The sequence below is a fragment of the Megalobrama amblycephala genome, linkage group LG13, assembly GCF_018812025.1.
Source record: "Megalobrama amblycephala isolate DHTTF-2021 linkage group LG13, ASM1881202v1, whole genome shotgun sequence".
Classification (NCBI taxonomy): domain Eukaryota; kingdom Metazoa; phylum Chordata; class Actinopteri; order Cypriniformes; family Xenocyprididae; genus Megalobrama; species Megalobrama amblycephala.
This window is the reverse complement of record NC_063056.1, coordinates 33,231,030-33,252,865: the sequence shown is the minus strand read 5'-3', so window position 1 is coordinate 33,252,865 and position 21,836 is coordinate 33,231,030. Positions and strand designations below refer to the sequence as shown.

The window sequence follows — 21,836 nt, the reverse complement described above, 5'->3', positions numbered from 1 at the left end:
GAGTGTGACATTTATATGGTGACCAACGTTTGCTAAACATAACAAGATTAGAGGACCTACAGAGGCAACTCTCTCTTTAATAAAGAAACCAAAACTGATGATATCATAATACTTCAGACATTATGTTCTCATGATGGATGATGTTGAAAAAAATGACAAAGTAAAGAAGCCAGTGAGGCCAATTACAAGTTTTAACTGGTTATTAAGAACATAAAGGACAGCAGTCATCATCACTGATCTGAGCAGAATAAGGTAGTTTGCAGGTCCTGATGCCTCAAAGGTTGCAGGTTCGAATCCCAGTCATTAGAATTAACCTCGAAAATGACATTTCACCCTAACATTGCTTTAACGTTAACTGGATGATGCATGGATGCTATGTACACAGATTACAATGGATGAAGATGTCATCAGTTAATTAAATATATGGTATTGGTCAGTCATACTGAATGAGGCTCGCATCCAATATGAAGTTCTCACATGATGTTCGAATTGTCATGGATTTCTACACAGTTGCATGAGGCTTGAATTTTAGCTATACATATAATAAACCTTGATCAAACTCCTATAATCCTCTTCTGTTCAATTCCGTCCAGTGGCTGACCAATAAATCGAGGCACTTGTTTAATACCATGTTTCCGTTACATAATATAAATGTCAAGCTTTAACCTGTACCAAGAAAGAAAGCAAACAAAAAAACAGCAGAAAACAGATTTTTCTTTTTTTCTTTTTTCCTTGTTAAATAGTAATAAATACATGAGATGCAGTGGTTTATTTTTCATTTTTCTGAAGCAGGAGGGTTAAAAAGTTCTCATTTTTATTTATTTATTTATTTATTCATTTATTTATTTATCTGTCTGTTTTCTTTAGCAGCAATCCGAACATGGTTGAGAGTGGAGATAGCAGCCGAGAGAGAAGTAGTTCACTTTTTTTTTTTTGACTTGATGGCAAACAGCACTCACAGAGTGTTGTGAAGGAGGAAGGGGAGGAGGGGGAGAATAAAGACAAGAGAAAGCAAAATGAGAGGCAGGAAATGAAGTCAGAGTGGGAGGGGCTGCAGTCAGGAGGGCGTGACAGTGTCCCTTCATACCGAAGTATTCCGCCCTCCCGCTAAATATCGCCCCAGACTCTTCCTTCCAACAGAAACATGGGGTAAGCAAGAAAATAAAGAGAAAGAGAGCGCGAGAGAGAGAGAGAGAGAGAGAGAGAGAGAGAGAGAGAGAGAGAGAGAGGAGAGAGAGAGAGCTACAGCAAGATTTGGCTTAGCATATCCAGAGTTAATACAAATGTGTTAACGCTTTCATAGTTTTCTGTCCAAAACAAAGAGGGTTAGAAAAAAGAGAGAAAGAGACAGAAACCAAAGTAAGAGAGGGGTGAGAGAGAGAGAGAGAGAGTCTAGTGAGATGGTGAAGAAGAAGAAGAAGAAGAAGAAGAAGAAGAAGAAGAAGGCAGACTATTTTTTGAAACGAACAACAGGGAAGCATTTTGGTTTTCCTTCTGGCAAAATGTTTTGATGTTTTTCAAGACTTTCCTGTATCACTTCCTCCTTTATGTGAAGTCGAGTTACGTTCCCCCTCTCCTCGTGAAAGCGGCTCATGATTCAGCCTCCTCCTCTAGTTGTTAGTTGGTGTTTCTCACTGTGTGGCGACTAAAAACAGTTTCTGTCATTTGCTTTATTTCATTCGTAGGATTTGTTTCATAGTTTGAGATATATAAGCCAGTGTGTCAAGCGAGATAAAGACTGGAAACATTAAAAAAAAGTAACAAAAATGTGTGAGTGTATGTCCTGTGTGTGTGTGTGTGTGTGTGTTTGTGTGTGGGTTATGCTCAACTAGAAAAAAAGCAACCAAAAACAATAAAATGAAGCCAAGAAAGGAAAAAAAAAAAACTCAAACCCAGTTTGTTTGCTTGTTGTTTTCTATGCATAAGTATCATCTGATGAGCCCCAAAAAAAGAACTGTATAAATAAAACATTGAATAAATAAACCCAAAAATACCCACCTCTCAATTTAGATCTCTTTCTAACCCCTTCTCCCGTCTCTCTTTATGTAGTGATTCTTAATAAATTAAAAATGTACAATTACGGCAAAACCAGGAAAAAAAAAACAAACAAAAAAACAAACAAAAAAAATATTTAAAAAAAAAAGCATAAAGGTACTCTCTCCCGCTGCTGTCGTCTTGACAAAAACATTCAATTTTTTCAACACAAATCTCTCCTCTCCTCAAAAAACGGCAAATAAAAATCTCTCGCTGCAAACCTGTCCTGAAATCACATAAAATCAAATAACAAACGTTCCGAAACCTTCCGTTGCGACTACTTCGCTCGCTGCTCTTCTCCTTCAATTAAAGAAAAAACAAACAAACAGAAAAATAACGATAAAAATAGTTTCAAATCCCTCCCTTGACCTTCTCCCCATGCAAAACCAAAACAATGAAACAAAAAAACAAAATCAACTGTCTGATATTTCACAAGTTTTTCTCTGCGATTCTGTTACGTGTGGCCGCGCGCGTGTATGTGTGTGTCGTACGTATACTACGTGTCGTGTGTGTGTGTGTGTGTGTGTGTACGTGTGGCGCTTTTGTCACTGTTATGTTGTCGTTAAAATTTTCGTATGGCTTTTGGAATTTGTTCAAGATTTATCAAGAGTTGGCTGCACTCTGACCGCTCCCACTCCCGCTGCCACACACTGCCATCATGGCGGACTCCTCGGAGTCCGGCCGCCCCCCAGCTCCCCCGACTCCTCTGGGCGGGGGCCCCCCGGTGAGCATTCCCCCCACTCCGACGCTTCCCTGTGGCGGGTTGTTATTGTTGTTGCTGCCGGCGTAGCACGGAGGGATGTATCCCAAACCGGAGGCAGCGACCATGCTGTCCTGGGAGGCTGGGGCCTGGGGCAACTGTTGCTGGGAAGCGGAAGGGGGCTGCTGGGGGGCCATGACTGTCCTAGTCCGAAAGGCAGAGAGGCCCAGGTGGAGGTTGGAGGAGCCGTACTGACTGGAGTCCAAGCTCGACGGGGGCGGCTGCATGATGGAAGACTGACCCAGGTGGTGGTGGTGGGTGAGGCTGAGCTCGATGCTGTCCTGCATCTGCGGGGAGGAGACGGGCATCAGCGCTGGGCCCTGCTGGCCCTGCGAGGCCTGGCCCTGCGGCTGGTTCTGCTGCTGCTGCTGTTGCCGGAGCTGTCTGCCGTTGCTGTGGTGGCTGCCGTAGATGGGGTGGGGATGGTGCGGCTCCATCATGCCCCCCATGTTGCCCAGGAAGTGGCGCGAGTGCTGCGTGGCTGCAGGCTTGTGCAACAGCAGCTGCGGGTAGGAGGAGTCGCTGCCGCTGTTGGACAGCTGACCCATGCTGCTGTCCCCTCCTGGCCAGATGCGCAACTGCTGTTGAGACGGAGCCTGGAGGGAGAAGAAGCGACCAGAGGGGATCAAGACGAGTCGTTTTGGCATCTTAACGAGGAGCTGTGCGGTGCGCTAGAACGATCACTTACTTGTGGGCTCTGCATCTCGTAGTCTGTGTGAGTGACCGCACTGTTGTAGTACCGGTTACTGTACCGGTAATTTCGGTTGTCGTTGGAAGAACCGCTAGATCCACCTGGATTGGGAGCAATGAAAAAGAGCTCGTGTAAAACAAGTCATTTTCTAGTTTTACTATCCCCCAAGTAACAGGTTTAAAGGGCGGTCACACTACACTTTTCACTGCATTGACTTGTGGGAGACAGGAAACATGATCTCATGTGAATTTCAATTTTGTTGTGAATTCATATTGTAAAAGATCGATACATCACACCGTGTCCTCTCAGCTGAATTAAAAGAACAAAAACTTTAAATATGCAAGATTCCAGTACAACGGAGTTGATTTCATATTTGTACTTATTACACAGCTCTTTGAAATGCTTGATTCTGATTGGTCAGTCGCAAGGTCATCTAATGCCCGATAATGACTGTAGTCAATAGCAAGGCTGTTAGATTACCCAAAAATGACATTTCTGTCATCAAGTACTCACCCTTATGTCGTCCCAAACCCGTAAGACCTTCGTTCATCTTTGGAACACAAATTAAGATATTTTTGATGAAATCCGAGAGTTTCTGAACTACACATAGGCAGCAACGTCATTGAGGTCCACAAAGGTATTAAAGACATTGTTAAAATAGTCCATGTGACTACAGTGGTTCTAACAGTACAGTCGCTTCATAACATTAAGATTGAATCACTGTTGTCGCATGGTCTGTTTTATCGATGTCTTTAATACCTTTCTGGAGAATACCTCAAAATGTGTGCCCATGTGTGGTTCAGAAACTCTCGGATTTCATCAAAAATATCTTAATTTGTGTTCCGAAGATGAATGAAGGTCTTACGGTTTTGGAACGACATGAGGGTGAGTAATTAATGACAGAAATGTCATTTTTGGGTGAACTAACTCTTTAATTACCGCTCATCTGGGAATCTGAATCCGGTGCTTCTTTCATGTCTCTTGTGCCATCTTGTGCCTCAGATATCAACTATATTTACTGTAAAACTAAACTTCAGTATTAATAGTAGGTCTATGGTAATATTGTTGATACATTATCCCTTAAATGTCTTGTTCCCTAATCTAGGCTCAAAGCTGCCTGGGACCTGTTTTTCTTTGCAGAAGCTTTGCGTTAAATGAGCTAATAAAATATTTCAATTCAAATCAATATTTTGTGTCTAATTATTTACTTATAAAAATGGCTACTTGCCACATATGTTATATTATGTTTTTAAAAAAGACGGCACCATATAAATCTTGCACGTTCAAAATCTAGTGTGACCGCGGCATAACACACACTTACCGGAGCTGGAGACGGAGCTAGTGGTGGAGGTGGAGTGGCTGTGGTCCATGGCAGGGCTGGTGGAGGTGGAGCTGCTGGTGTTGGTGCCTTCATCCGTCGTCTTCTTAAAGAAGTTGTGCTGCAGCGCGTAAAAGGGCGTGATGCGCGTCTTGGGATCGTAGTCCAGCATGCGCAGGATCAGGTCCTTGAACTTCAGGTAGTCGCAGGGCGCATGGCCCTGTTCTCCAGCTCGCCTCCCCCCTGGACCTCCCGTCTCCACCCCCAGGATCTCATGCAGTCGTCGCGTGGCAGGTGGTTTATATTCCTGAAGTGACGAATCAACACAGAGGAAGGGAAGAGAATGAGGCACAAAAAAGTAGCATTTAGTGATGTGCAGATAACAGTTCAAATGTCATCACTTTTAAACATTTAAAAACAAAGGTTGATGAACTATCAGTCTAAGACCATGTATCCACCAAAGCATTTTTAGCCAGCTGAAAACGCTAGGCGCTCTTCTGAAAACGCCTGGCTGTGGTTGGTCGGTGTAATATTTGTCCCGCCCCTCCTCCACTGTGATTGGACGGCTGGTTACAAAGTGACAGTGATGAGCACTGCGTTTTACCCAAGGTTAAGCAACTCTCGGCGACCAGTAAAAAACGCAGATCGCTCAGCGCTTCAGCGTGAAATAGACGCTCAACGCCTCTTTACGCTTCTGCAGTTTTAAAAACCCGCCACTCCCATTGAAAACAATTGGAAAAAATATGTTAGCCTTGGAAAAAAACCCAAAAAACAACCCTTTGGTGGACACAGGGCCTAACGTATTATTATACTGGCCAAGCTGTATGATTAATTAATAGATAAATACTATATACTAATAAATATTAATTTTAGGGCAATAAACTTATATTATTAATGAAATACTATAAAGTCAACATGAAATGCCATTTGTAACCCACTTCTGCGCAAAACTGAATAGTTATTAGGGCTTGATTTTCATCCATTGGGAAATGACATGAGGTTTCATACTTTTCATGAACATTCCATAGCAAAATGGAGCCCGATGTCAATGCAAGTTTATTTGCAGTAACATTAACCAGCATTAAACCTCTGTGTTATCTAGAATTTAAGAATTTAAAGGGTTCACCCAAAAATTTCTGTCATTATTTACTCAACCTCAAGTTGTTCTAAACCTGCATTAAGTTCTTTCTTCTGTTGAAGATAAAGGAAGATATTTTGAAGAATGTTGGTGACCAAACAGTTGCTGGCCCCAATGACTTACATAGTATAGAAAAAAATATTATGGAAGTCAATGGGGACCAGAAACTGCTTGGTCACCAACATTCTTCAAAATATCTTCTTTTGTGTTCAGCACAAGAAAGAAATTAATACAGGTTTGAAACAACTTGAAGGTGAGTAAATGATGACAATTTTCATTTTTGAACGAACTATTTCTTTAAAGGCTGCAGTACCTACAACAGCAGCCTAAACCACTGCTGAAATAGATCAGGAAACATTTTTACTCTTTGGAATAATGTGCACTCGTGGTTTGAGCACAAATGTGTACTGAAAAATCAATTTTGATTTCATGTTGACTTTAATAGGAAACTAATCAGTTTAAGAAATCATTAATGAATGCAGATGAAGGGGGCTGAAAGTAAGATATGTTTGTGGTTTTGTGGGAATAATGACATTTGCACAAGACTTCTCAGTATCACACAGGGCTCAACAATGAGACTTTTTGAAAGAACTTCAGTTAAAAGAACTACACAAAATCATAAATCACTGTATGTCATAATTTTCCAGCAAAAATGTGTTCATGAATTAATGGATTACAATAAGATTTCCAGCTATTACGGCAAAACAAAAGCATAAAAGTTTACTACAAATAATGTATTTTTGTAGTAAACTTACTTCTTTTTTCTTTAAATATTACAATATTTGTGAAACAAATATTTTGCTTAAAAAAAAAAAAAAAATCCATATTGTTGAGCCCTGTCATATACATAGTTTGAGACTCTGACACTGACCCTGTGCTATTATACACTGAATCCTGGTCCATACATATTACAATAAAGACTTAAAATGTACCAACAGCTACATTGTAAAAAAGTACAAATCAAGGCTTTCAAATGTTTTTCTCTATTGTACACACTGAAGCACAAAATGCGTGCTAGAGCACTTGAGGCAAGTCTCTGGATGAGTTGGCAGTAAGTGCCAGACATTAATCCTGTAAAACAAAGTGTATTAGGACCTCATCCAGACTTTTACCCTCCACCTGCTATCAGCTTTGCGTCTTAATCTGCGGCCACATACGCACGCACACTCACACTTTCTACATTCTTAACCTGATGATACTTTCACTTATCTTTACTGGAAACAGGGTCATTCTAGCTACTGCCTGCACTCGCTTAACCTGTGACCCATGCGTATCGCTGACGTCACTACACTGAGAGCTGCTAAGTAGGGCTCTACCAATGTAATATATACATAGATATCAATAGCTAATCATTCTTTTCTAACAACATTGCATCTATACTGTAAATTTTTAAACTGATATTTTAGTAACACTTTACAATAAAGGTTCCATTTGTTAAAATGAGTTAATGCACTATAAACTAACATGAATGAACTGCATTTTTATTAACAGTATTAACAAAGACTAATAAATGTTGTAAACAATTTAATTCTAATTATTAGATCTTATTAGCTAATGCATTAACAAATTAAAATGCACAAATGGAACCTTGTAAAGCCTTACTATTTTATTTACACTACTGTTCAAATGTTTGGGGCCATTTTTTGTTTTTGAAAAAAATCTTCTATGCTCACAAAGGCTGCATTTATTTGATAAAGTACTATAATATTGTGAAATATTATAACATTTAAAATAGCAATTTTCCATTTTAATCTAATTTCAAATTGAACTTATTCATGTGATGGCAAAGCTGAATTTCCAGCAGCCATTACTCCAGTCTTCAGTGTCACATGATCCTTCAGAAATCATTCTAATATGCTGATTTGCTGCTCAAGAATTTCTTTCTTTCATTCTATTATCAATGTTGATAGTGATAAATATTTTCAGGATTAATAGAATGTTCAAAAGAACAGCATTTTTTAAACTGAAATCTTTTGTAACAATGTAAAAGTCTTTACTGTCACTTTAGTAAGTTAGTTTTGTATTAGTATTATTAAAGTATTCATTTCTTTTTTTCAAAAGAAAAAATGTACTGACCCCAAGCTTTTAAATGGTAGTGTACCGTGTATGGCCAAAAGTATCTGGACACCCAAACCTCATATGTACTTGATGAGCATTTAACTTCAAAACTATTAGCATTAATAAACAGGTGGTCCAGTCCTCTAGGTTGTCATTTTATGCTGTAGTATATAATATTTAAAAAAGGGTGGCCGCATATTTTTGGCCTCTTAGTTTACATATCTTGATGTGTATCGTATTGTAAGTGCTACTAACATGCCTGATCCAAACTGGAGACAGAATAAGGATGGTTGTGAAAATGATCATGAAGAGGGCAATGATGCTGATGAGGAGAACAGATGCTGTAGGTTGGGGTTTTGATTGACCTTGTGCCTCTAAGCAGAGGCGGGTCAGTGGAGAGAGGAGGAGGTTCACTAGCACACATTAGCCTTGTTTAATTTCATCCCCAACCTTTTTCTCCACCCTCTCCACCCTCCTCCATTTTAGTCCTACATTTCTCTCTTCCCCTCTCCCTGAGGATAAGATGAGCGTCGGAGCGGAGCAGGTGACAGTGAAGGAGGAAAGGGGGGGGGGGGTCTTTGGGAGGAGAGCGAAGGTTAAGTAGAAGCAGAGTTTTACTCACAGAGGCCGAAGGATAAAGTACCTTCTTAATGTCCTTGTTCTTCTTGACGGTCCACAGGCCGTCGGACAGCTTGTCGAAGTACTTGCGTGCTTTAGGGGCCTGATCCAGCATATGGTTGGGCGGGACCCCCAGCACCTCCACTATTTTATTCATCTGGTCCACCTGAGAAAGATACGGTACAGTGTAAGGGAAGGATCCAAATGGACTTTGTTGCAACTGACATGTTAGCAAGTATGCGTCTGCTTCATTAAATATCATATATATGACAGATCAATACATTCTGAAATACATTTATTACTTGAGGAGTTGATTACCAGTGTATAAACAGGACCTTGTGTTCAGACCAGTGTTATATTAGTATATTTCATAATATTTATTAATATTTTAAATTAGCTTTTATTTTTATATTTTTACTTTTCATTTTAATTTAAGTTATAATAATTTTAATGTGCTTTTGTAATTTTTAATTATTCTATTTAGCTTTAATTTATTTTTATTTCAGGTTTAGTCTTGGTAATTTCAGTAATTCAACAAACTTTAATTACACAAATTACACTTTGTTGACAAGTCAACATTTCTATTATTATTATTATTATTTTTTAAGTTTTTAATCTAATACTTATATATTAATTCAGCTTAATTTCATTTACTGGAAATGATTTTTAATGGATTTAAATAGAGATGCACCGATATATATCAGCCAATAATCAGTATCAGCCTATAAAAGCAAATTTTCACACTATCGGCCGATAGTTTTAAACAGCCGATAGTCAGGGCCAACATATCCCATCAATCAAAAGAGGGCAGGAAAATGCACTGAATTTGGGCTTTGTGTAAAGCAAATGCTAGGAAACCAGTTTTATGTTTAATATTAATAGTAATTATATGAATTAATAACATTCGGAAAGTTAAGAACTATTAATTTAATCTTCAGAATTTAGTTAAAGTGTGTTAATATTAATTTGAGTAATGGGTTTGTTTATGATACCAGTTACTCTGAAACAAGTTGATGAACTGGAGGGAAAGTTTTTATTTACATTTCTTTCAAAATATAATAATTAAAAATATAATGATTAATTAATGAAACTATCATTAATTTAAAAGAAGGTATAAAAGGCAGAACCCCCAAACTATCAGTATCGTTATCGGCAGATATCACTCTGAAAAATCGGTGGAGAAATTTAGTATCGGTGCATCTCTAGTTTTAAACATTGGTTAAACAGACTGCACTTTATATAATTGGTTTATATACATATGCATCCAACAAATGTCTGTGGGTGTCACATCGCATTTATAAGTGTCTTGCAGTGCATTTTAAGTTGCTGAAAATTGTTAAACTTTTTTTTTTTTACATAGTGCAGCACATCAATGTCAGTTTTAAAATCATGAACCCATTAGAATAAGTTGGGGGTGGGACGAGTGGCATTTTTTGTTTTGAATATTTACAGTAGCAACTTATCTGCTGTCTTAATGTCTTTAAAATAATTATAATAGTTTAATAATGCATAATGCTGACAAGCCTGGGAATTAAAAAACAACTTCCTTATATCCTGTTTGTATGCCTGTTTGAGTTTACTGAAGCATGGCTCATACAAGTGAAGTCTTAGGATAAGCGTCAAAGAAAGACGTACGCAGGACGTCACAAAGCTTTGCACAGTCATTGTGTGACTAATCCCCAAGCCGTACCTCATTGGAGCCGCTAAAGAGCGGTTCGCCCGTGTGCATCTCCACCAGGATACAGCCCAGAGACCACATGTCTATAGCCAGGTCATACGGCATGCCCAGCAACACCTCAGGAGAGCGGTAAAACCGACTCTGGATGTACTGGTAAATCTGAGGGAGGGAGAAAACGGAAATGAATGGCATGCACAAACACATGATGCACAAGTATGAGTACATTTTGACTTTTCTCCACTAGGGGGCAGCAGAAGCTGCAAGTTAAGAAGGGTGCAGCACTGCCACTAGGAATCTCAAGCAGTAAAATCCATTTCAGCTGTGGCAAAGTCCTCTAGAATGTGCTCTGAATGCACATCCCACCAACTAAGACCACTGCATGTTTTTCTCTCTTACAGGTGCATTTAGTCTTTAAAGGTTCACCACAGCATGTCTCCATTATTCATTTTTGTTTATTTAAATGCAAGTTCACTAGTTACTACAGTGTGCGACCTCACATCAGCCTGTTGTTAACAAACAGTGACGCCAATGGGCCTGAGATGCCGGCTCACCCTCTGTCCTAGCTGGCAGGAACTGCCAAAGTCCACAATCTTGATGGCACTGCGCTTGGGATTGCAAAGGAGGATGTTCTCAGGCTTGAGGTCGCAGTGGATGATGCTGAGCTCGGGCGTGGCCAGGAAGAGCAACGCCGTGCACAGCTGCTGAGCGAACTTGCGCGTCAGGTTGAGCGAGACGCCGCGGAAGTTGGTGTTACGCAGGAGGTCGTACAGGTTGTAGGAGAGAAGCTCAAACACCAGGCACAGGTGGTTACGGAACATGAAGTGCCTTTTTAAGTGGACTATGGAAACATAAATGAGAAAGAAAAGGGAGTGTTAGGGAGCCTGCTTTGAGGTTTCTCAAAGTTATCACAAAAAGAGTTGAAATAAGTATGTTTAAAACGAATGTTTAGCAAGTGAACTAGATATCAGTGAGATCCAGAATATCCATTATACTTTGCTTTCCGTCTATGACGGGTTTCCAAAGAGTGGGGCTCGAGAGCTTGTCAGGGGAGGTGGGGAGTAGGGATGGGCGATATGACGATGTCAAATTGATAGAGAGTTTCTTATATAGTTTATTTGTATGCAAATAGTCTATATCCGTGCAGCGCAGGACTGCTTAAACACAATAGAGAAGCAAGGAAACATGGATGAATGAGAAGAAAGTGCTTTATGACGAGTTATTAAAAGTATAATATACTGCGACAGAAAACTTAATTCAGTAGTGTATTCTGTGCGCTTTGGATGTGGCGGCTTTCTGTGGTGCACATCCGAAAAGCACTAGTGCTGAATTCAGTTCACTTTCACGGCTTATTGCGCTTGAACGGTCAAATATATTTATGGTGAGTACAATCAGTTATGTCAAAACTGAAAGTAAACAGTTGGGCGAAATTATATTATATTACATTATATTATCATTATATTGGATAAATGCATAAGGTCTTAAAGGATTAGTTCACTTCAGAATTAATATTTCCTTATAATTTACTCACCCCAATGTCATCCAAGATGTTTTTCTTTCTTTCTTTCTGTTTATGTCTTTATGTCAAATGCTCGTCTTGAACTGCTCTGCGATGCGCAACGCATTACGTAATCACGTTGGAAAGGTCACACGTGACGTAGGCGGAAGTAAACTCCATCTCATTTTGTCCTCCAACTTCAAAATCATCCGACATCATTGTTTTACCTTTTTTTTGTAAAGGATGTTTGGCTTAGTCTTTACACATTCGCGTTGTAGACACTGGATCGGTACTTCCACCTAAGACACGAGTGACCTTTCCAATATGATTACGTAATGCTTGGCGCATCGCAGAGCAGTGCAAGATGAGCATTTGTGGTTAAAAAGTATATAATTTTTTTTATTTTTTTTTAGAAAATGACCGATCATTTAACTAGATTAGACCCTTATTCCTCGGCTGGGATCATGTAGAGCCCTCTGAAGCTGCAATTTGGACCTTCAACCCGTTGGTAACTGCTGAAGTCCACTATATGGAGAAAAATCCTGGAATGTTTTGCTCAAAACCTTAATTTCTTTTCAACTGAAGAAAGATGACATGGGGATGAGTAAATTATCAGGAAATTTTAATTCTGAAGTGAACTAATCCTTTAAAGCGACAGCAGCCTCATATAGGCCTGTTGTTAATGTTAAGGAAAAGAAAATCATTCACTGCTTTTGACACAATATCTTTCATAGCTTTATTAAGAATCTGTGTATATGTAATTCATACAGTGCAAGATTAGGGCACCATCGTGTATGTTGTGTTAAGGGAGGCCCACTATCTTTGACTTTGAAAACCCCTCATGTACTACTTTTAGTCTTGTGTACTTATTGCTTTTGGGTGGCAGGAAATTCTCTTGCCATAAGGTCAAAGTTTTTTCTTTGGAAGACTAAATGTAGAGTAACAGCTGCTTGTTGTATTCTTGAACGTGTTGCAAATAGTGTCTGGTTTTTACCTATGTAGTACTTCATCTCAGTGTCATGTTTGTTCATGAGCTCAAGAAGCCGCAGCTCAATCTGGGCCTGGTTCAGGAAGGCTTTCTTGTTCTTGATGATCTTGATGGCCACCCACTCCTGCTCATGGTGGTCATAGGCTTTCACGACCTACACAAAAAGGAGCAAATTAGCGTATACTTGGCAAGATGTTTTAGATTTACTACAGAAAAATACAGTAGCAACGTAAGATTTTTCATGTATGATTTAACATTTTAAAAATGCACCCGTTCCTGTACACAGATTTTCGAATCCTTCAGATTTACTTTAACAAATCCTTATTTTGCCATTTATTTGACCATTCTAGTATGTAGTGTGGTTTGCTTATAATATGCATTAATTAAGAACATTTCAGCGTTTCTAATGTAATGAAACATTACCATGTTTTTGTAAGTTTTTTTTTTTTTTGACAGAAAAGTGTACATTTACCAGATTTGGGAACCAGTAGCACACTAAAAACTATAGTTGTGTAGAAACTGCCATCAGTTTTCCACCAAAACAAAATATTATCATGCTTATGTTGACTGTGTGACTCAGTTCCCTCATGGATCAAATGAAGTTAGTTTGTAGACAAAAAAAGGCATCACTTGCTAGTTTGTAGTTTTCCACACACCCTGTTGAACATGAACGCTGTTATTTCAGTTTGATTTTATGCCTGTATTCTTTTATCGGTTCTCATCTTCAGAGTCGTGCTAACCTGTCCGAAGGAGCCCTTGCCAATAAGTGAGTCGATCTCGTAGCGGTCCAGCCACTTCTCCCCGTTTTTCACAATATAGTCATAGTTGTCATCATCGTAGCCGTCGTTGTACACCTTGCGCTCTTTTTTGGTGCTGGAGTCCTCAGGCGGAACCTGCTGGGCTCGCCGTTTCTTCTTCGTGTAATACACCTGGAAAGTGAGCAAAACAATTAATATTTGTACCTCTGTTGTTACTTCACTAATAACTAGGGGGGTTGTTACAATTGGTCTTAATATATAGATAAGTGTAAATATGAAAGGCCTGAGCTGGATTCACCTCATTGATGTGCTTGTATGTCTTGATGAGATCGACTGAGAGTTTTCGTAGCGGGGCGCTGGCGGGATCTCGAAAACTCGGGGGAATCCTCCTCTGCAGGATGGTCATATCTGACAGCACCTGAAAAAAGTGACACCAAGACAACATTAAGAAAAAAGAGGGGCAACAGAGGAAGCACCATAACAAAAACAAAACAGTTAGATTAAAGGATATATATATATATATATATATATATATAATGTGTGTGTGAATATATATATATATATATATAGATATATATATATGTATATATATATATATAGATATATATATATATATATATAGATATATATATATATATATATATATATATATATATATATATATATACACACACACACACACACATATATATAAAATTTAGCTATACATATACACGCATACACAGAATATAAAATAAAAATAATATAAGAAAACCTAAAAAATCTTTAAAATGTAATTTCAAGTACTTAAATAAGTAGGAAAAGTTTACTAATAAATATAGCGATTAATTTAATGCATTAATTTAGTGTGATAAATTATAGATAAAATATTGCAATAATAAAAAATTCATTATTTATCATCCTCCTGACCAATACATGAAAACTGTAATAAGGCAATCTCCAACCTACATGCAATAATGACGCAATAGCTAATGACGTCAATATGCATGTATACATAGACCAATCATGAAATATTGCAAAATATAAGTACATGTTATGGGCGAACAACCCTTTAGTCTACCTCAAACTTCCAAGCAAACTCAACTGCATAATATAGCTGTGAACTTTATACCAGTAACAGGAAATAAAACAATATAACTTTTTTGTAATGTCTATGCAAGTCATTTAAATACAGTATATGCGAATATCACCGTGTAACTGTTATGAGTTTAATCAATTGCAATTTTTAATCAAAAAAGGACAAGTTACAAACACATCTTTACACATCACAATAACTTTGTGAATGGTGCTTTACATATGGGTTATATGATATCATTTAATTTCAAGGGAGTGCATGTTTCTGGTACCTGCTGCTGGTCGGCCATGGAGTGGATGTTACTGAAGGAGGGGTGGCTGTGCTGGCTCGACATGGTTGGCTCAGCGGGGGAGAAGCCCAAGGCGGCAGGCTGGCAGAGGGTAGAGGAGGGGGGCTTGCATCCTGAGCTGCTTCCACCTTCATAGAGTAATGGGAGAAAAAAACGAAAGAGGTTTCAGAAGACACATTGCTAAAGTGCATCGCACACGCCAAGCAAATACTGACATGGGTGTGGGGAGAAACACTGCACTGCAGGGGGAAGTAGAAATATGAACACACAGACTCACACACACCATATTGGAAGTCAAACTGAAGGCATTTTCAGAGCCTCTAGCTAAGAGATCTTTGAAATCTCCAACAATCGGATGGAACAGTGATAAGAATGATCGGTTATCCTCTCAAGAAGCTCCAGTTCATTTTGGCTGGGAAATTACAGCACCGTTCCTCAGGTCAGCATGACAAGCGTGCGTTGGAGGTGGGAATACTCTGTTATACACCTTCAAAGCCCTGAGAATGGTTTCCATATCAGAATAATTCTCTCAACTTTCTAAGCAGCATGTGTTTTTCCAACAGCTATGGGCAGACGATATGCAAACGCCAGAAAATCACTGTACAGTATGTCACTGCCAAACCGGTGGAACAAAGAAAAATGGTCGTGTGACATTGCACACCAAAATCTCAGTGGATGATGGGAGTGACTGGGAGGCAAGCAGAGCTATCCATGGTCCTGTGCTGCCACTCGTTGGCCAAGAATATGCTGCAGCTATTACTTTCAAATACAGGCTGCACATTAGGCTGCCTGCTAGAGTAATGCTGACCTCAAATTAAAGGTGAATCATTGTGAAAACATGTCATATTTCACCTAAAAAAAACCAACTATATTTTGCATATATTTTGTAGGTCCACAGTTACTTTTTTAGCATTGCTTGAAGCATTATTTTCATGACAATTAAGCTCAATTTCTACTGCAATGTGTAAAAATTATTTAATAAAATTATAATAAAATCAATTCAAATATTTTAATATTAATTCAAATTAATATTAACAAATATTAATTCAAAAAATTAAAATGCATTACAATGAATATTATCATGGTGAATTTATATTTATATATATATATTTATATATATATATATATATATATATATATATATATATATATATATATATATATATATATATATATATATATATATATATATATATATATACACACACACACACATGTGTATGTATGAATGCACCCAATTAAAGTAACAAAAAAAAATGTGTTGCATTAAATAAATGAGAATTTGGGGAAATGTGCTTAATTATCATGAGAATAATATCACAATCCAAAAAAACAAGCTTAATTGTCTATATGCATAATACAGTTTTTCATTTTTATGACCTACACATATTCTTGACCGGTTTTGTGAGATTAACCCTTATAAACTAGAGCCCCCAACCAAGAAATCTGAGACCATCGAGCATAAAAACTGTGTATATGAACCACATATATAAACATGAAACCTTTCACAATGTAGGCCAGTCAAGTTTTTGGAGCTAGTTATGTGTACAAAAGACCAAGGGACTAACGGAGCACTAAACTACAGGCTTATAAAGAATTAATGCTGTCCCAAATTTGATGGACTGAAATTTTAACTACAGGATGTGATTTTTTTTTTACCGACAATAATCCTCTAGCACATTGAACATTCATAATGTACAAAGGAAGTATTGGTCATCTCGGGAAAGAGGCGAGAATGTGCCGAGAGTACAGTAATTAAGTAAGATTGCTGAGTGCGGAAGCAGGGACGTAAACGTCTAACGAGGGGATATGAAATGGATGAGATATTCCACAGTGAATGCTTTTATTGCTGCTTTCAGGGGCTGACAGGTGAGGAGTAATGGGGGTGAAATTTATCAATGACACATTACAACTTGAAATAGCTGGGCGATCAATGGCCGTAGCTTAAACAAAGTGCAAAACGACACATCTGACCACCATCAATCCCAGGGAGTGATGGCAAGCATTGCTGTTACATGCCCATAGGAGGAGTCCCAGCACCAACTCACTGACAGCAAGCCTGCCTGGATATACATATGTGAGTCATCTCCAACTGGTTTCTTTCTACTCAGACCCTGTTGCAAATGGCAAAACAGCTAAATTAAAAATGTTTTAAATGCATCTAAAAAAACATGACTTTGTGCACTGCACTTAGAATCAACAAAATCCCACATAACAATTTCATTTCTAAAGAGTAAAAATCACTTTTATAATGCCCTGAATAAACATGCTCTAATTTCAATTTATTTCCTTGGCCTCATTTTCAAAGTGAAACAATGACTAAAAGAGTGTGATCTGCTGAGCACCAGGAAAAATGTCACACTGTGCCTTTAAATGCTGAAATGAACACATTGAGAACTTCCTGAGTGTGACACCCCCCTTCCTCTGCTCTGATTGGCAGAGGCCCCCTCCCTCTCTCCCTCCCGATTGGCTGCTGGTATCCAAGGGCTGGGCGGCGAGGTCTCTATAAATAAACCTGGTAGCTTGTGCTGTATCAGCAACCCTTCCCACAATGCCGCTCTCGCCCTCCCTTTCCCTGCCTGTTACCCCCCCCCCACTTCTCGCTTTCAATCTACGCTGATCTGGCCGTAGCACTCGCATAAATGTTGCCCCCGATGGGAACGAATATTAATAAAATATAACAGAGGCACATGCTCCTCTATAGACACACAGGTGCCTGGGTAGAATTTATTGTCACATACGCAAGTGTCACATCGCAGTAGTTAAATATATCAGGTGGTGGATGAAGTAATCATCCGCTGCAATTAACCATGCAAAGACCCCCCCACTAACCAACTCACTCCACATCCCAACAGCTGACCAAACACAGCTGCCAGCTGCCAATCATAGTGTCACCATGGCAACAGACCAGCCTACTCCCTGTCTCTAAGGCACAGGAAGAGGATGGTTGTGTGTGCATGCGAACAGCTGAACACCCCTCCCCATCACTCCCACCTCACCCTTCCCATGTCCGTATTGACCCCCTATCTTATTCCCTGTTAGGGTAATGGGAACGCTGGTGCTACTGAGCCAAAGTTGGACACACCATGATAGGCATAAAGGGAAAAGAGGACAGGGAGGAAACTCTGGGTATTATCCACAACTTATTTTGCTTTTTGCCCCACTTTGACAAACCATGTGAAAAACATGTTAAACGACAACAAAAGAGTGACTTGAGGGGCTCCGTAATTCCCATGCATCATATTCATGGAGTTCAATGAAGAAGGAAAAGCTAAAACTTGACCTTAGTATGAAGCAACAAGTTGGTGTTGCTTGAGCACAGAACACCAGACCACGTGCCGGAAAAAGGGACATTGTAGACATACAGTACATAGAGGTGAATAAGGCAAGGATGTGCGCGTCACATCATGCCTACAGTCTAATGTGCGTGTGCGTGGCCGCAGATGGCAGGTCACATGGATATCATGCCAAACACTGGAGGACTTCAGGATTCAGAAGCTAAGCTAAACTCTGCCCAACAATAGTATGGGTAGTTGTGAGCTGGTACGACAAAGATGAATGAAGAATGAAATAAACATTACTGACTGGGTCAAATCTCCCATCATGCAATGGGATGGTTTGTGATTTCCTTCATATGTGCATTTAAAGATAGGATAGAGCACACATGCATTGATCACCCAACTAGCACTGGGGAGTCATATTTGCATCTTACTAAACTCAACTTTGAGGAAATATTACTTATTTAAGCACTGAGTGAGCTTGAGCCAACACCTCCTAGAATCTCCCACCGGTCATCTCCACTTTTGATTCTCAGAACTCACTCATTTGCAAGAGGACACCATCCTCAGAGGGGCATCTGCAAAACTTTCAACCTTTCCACTAAGTTCAGCACCTCTTACTGTGTTATGTGATATAACCCCGTCCAACCTTTCCTTGGCGGCCAAAGCCCAAACAGTACCACTGAGAACTTTAAACAGTCAGGCCTCCATAGCTGAGTCAGACTCCACACTATTAATAAAAAGCCATCTGGGTGGACGCCTCATACAGTGACACTGGTAAATTGAGAGCTCACAAAGTGCATTAAAAATAAAATAAAATGAATTCCCCACCTCAAAATACATCATTAGCTATAGATGCATAATAACCCTCTGCAGAACAACCAACGCTAAAACAAGCACGTTGCTGTCTGAACGTTGGTATCTGACCAATGCTGATATAGATTTTTAAATTGCTGAATACATATGTATTTTTTAAAATCGGTAAAACTTTCATTTGTTAACATTAGTTAATCCATTAGCACTACCTCATGAACTAACAATGAACACTATTTGTTTACAGTATTTAATAATCTTTGTTAATGTTCTGAATAAAAAATACTATTTTTCATTGTTTGCACATGTTAGTTCACAGTGCATTAAGTAATTTTAACTAGTATTGTCAAAAGTACTGACTTTGAAACCAAGTCGGTACTGAAGTTTTAAAAATGTGACGCTTTGAGCGCTGTTGAGCAGATTCACCTGATTGGCCATTGTGTTCACGAGCTCATCAGATATGTCTGTGATTGGCTACAATGATCAACGCTTCAAAAACATGTTGTAAATAGACACAGAGCGCTTGCACAGATACACACGGGAGCATTTGAAAGCCGGCGTCTATTAGCAGACCGTCCGCTTACAGACAACTGCTTTCAAACGCTCCCACTTTCAAAAACTTCCATGTGCTTTTAAACGCTCCCGTGCATTGATCATTGTAGCCAATCACTGACATATATGTTGAGTGCATGAACACAGCGGCCAATCAGGTGTTTACGAATCCGCTCAACGCGTTACATTTTTAAAATTTCAGTACCGACTTGGTATTGAAGTCGCTACTTTTTACAACAATAATGTTAACAAATGAGACCTTACTGTAAAAATCCCAAAAAAACATTTGGCCAACAGTAGATTTTGCAAAAGTTTACTGGCCAAGCAAATATGGTTATTATCTAAATGTGATCTGAAAATGGCCTAAATAATAAAATAAACACTAAAGAGGGCCAATATATCAGTCAATCAGTATTTTAAAAAAAGTTACCATTTTATGCCATCACCAATAAGTTTAAGCCCGCTTGTCGTAAACAGATGCACGCTGACTGCTGTCATGCACAATGCTGAATCTCCACCCCTCTTTATCCTTGAGTTTTAAACACGAGCCGCGGGACCCTAAGGAGCTTACGTGCTGATCTCTCGGTGAGACTGCACCTTCACAGCTCAAGGCGGCTGCGAGCTCACGTTAACACCAGACTGGCTAATCTAAAGTGACCACCACTAATCAAGCGCCCCTTGAGTAAAGAGCCACTTGCTCCAGTGGAGGTGGATGTTGACACAGAACGAGGAGTGCAGGCATATTCACGTTGTTTACTTTCTTTCTTGGAAAGAGCACAGAAAGGATGATGAGAGAGAGTGAGTCAGGAGACACAAGTACAGACAGAACGACAAAACGAAAAATGTGAATACTTAAAAGTGTGTGTGAGTGACAGAAAAGGGGATATTGGGAGAATGATAAGGATAAGTAACTTCAGTGTTTACTGAGCTGGGGTGGGGTGGGAGGTGGGGTAATATCAGTAAGATGTTGGATGGATGGGGTAGGATCGCTGCTCTGGTCTTGCAGGTACACTGTGTATGCATCTGGTGAACAATAACATGTTTTTGTTCTGATTCAGGCCCACCACTAATCCAGCAGGAGGTGGGGAGATAGAGAGCCAATGAGCATGAAGGGCATTTGTCACTTTTTCCTCTGAATATGTGAAACAACAGATTTTATCGGCATGCAAAGATGACAACTATAGGCAGACATTTTTCCACAAAGGCTCATGCACTAGTATAGGCGAGTTTAATAGACTATACTAATTGGATCATTGAGGAAAACAGTATTATTTGTGGTTAAAATTAAGCTACAAAAAAGATCCAGTATGTTTGTGGCGCAAAGAAAATTAAACAGCTTTCAATGCTTCAAGAACGTCTCGAAAAGTAAATCAAAATATCTAAATCAACAGCCAAATGTGTAGATGTTATCACTAGATACATATTATTAGAACCAAAATAAATCAATTTAGCAACTTTTACATAAACCCTGAATGATATAAAATCAGAAAAACTGGACACAAAAAGGTAATCAAGCAGCTGTATAGCCAATACATAAAAACAAATTAAAAGAATTAACATCTAAATAAGGAAATTTTTGATATGTCAACAAAAACAGCCTATAATATGTGTTGAAATGGAAACTTTATATTTAACCACATGACAATAACTCTAGATTTCAATGGATTTTACATGGCAAAATGGCTCATTTCACCTTTAGACTGAAAATCGGCAAGCAAACAAACATGAAAGGCAGAGCGAGAGAAAGGGGCAAAGGGCAAGGAGTGAACGGGTTGTTTGTATGAATGTTGTGACTGTCTTTCTGTCTTTCACAGTCCAAACTCCATGCACCTTGATTAAGGGCTGTGATTCTGAGCTGATATGATGTCTTCAGGTGCCCTATCAGTTCTTTTCTTTGTCTCATATAGGTGGATCCACAGATTAGAAGTATTCCTGAAGCATTCCCTGAACCAAATGGGTTACATGCAGTTATATCTATCTTTAAAAGAGTTACTCAGGCTTCTGAAAGGCAGTTATACACATAGTGCTTGACACGCCAGACAAGGGTGGGGGGACAGAAATAGCAACAGGAGAAAAGTCTGCTGGATACACAGATAAAAATAAAAATTTAAGGCAGAAAATGCAAAAACACTTTGGATGATTCTGTTACTTCTCATCCCAAATATTTTAGCCAGTCTATTAACAATCATCCATTTGGAGGGAGGTTGAGGTTAAAAGTTTAGGTCCCCGTATCAACAAACAGCATATGCAATACACAGAGAGCAAAATGCCTGACAGTCTACAATTCTCTTTC

General features: G+C 39.0%; 1 protein-coding gene across 3 annotated transcripts in view; it reads right to left on the bottom strand.

Moving 5' to 3' along the window:
- Positions 1 to 57: 57 nt before the first annotated feature.
- The window catches only part of dyrk1b (dual-specificity tyrosine-(Y)-phosphorylation regulated kinase 1B), a 44,740-nt gene continuing 22,961 nt past the window's right edge, over positions 58 to 21,836 (bottom strand). For 2 of the 3 annotated variants that reach the window (XM_048152668.1, XM_048152666.1), the window contains exons 2-11: positions 14,883 to 15,028; positions 13,835 to 13,954; positions 13,519 to 13,707; positions 12,785 to 12,932; positions 10,847 to 11,133; positions 10,308 to 10,454; positions 8,622 to 8,783; positions 4,807 to 5,110; positions 3,483 to 3,586; positions 58 to 3,390 (exon numbers count right to left, since the gene is read on the bottom strand). In XM_048152668.1, coding sequence (XP_048008625.1) covers positions 2,638 to 3,390; positions 3,483 to 3,586; positions 4,807 to 5,110; positions 8,622 to 8,783; positions 10,308 to 10,454; positions 10,847 to 11,133; positions 12,785 to 12,932; positions 13,519 to 13,707; positions 13,835 to 13,954; positions 14,883 to 14,945 — 2,277 coding nt within the window. In that variant the 5' untranslated portion in view covers positions 14,946 to 15,028 and the 3' untranslated portion in view covers positions 58 to 2,637. The remainder of the gene's footprint in view (positions 3,391 to 3,482; positions 3,587 to 4,806; positions 5,111 to 8,621; positions 8,784 to 10,307; positions 10,455 to 10,846; positions 11,134 to 12,784; positions 12,933 to 13,518; positions 13,708 to 13,834; positions 13,955 to 14,882; positions 15,029 to 21,836) is intronic. The other variant, XM_048152667.1, reaches the window with a different exon arrangement.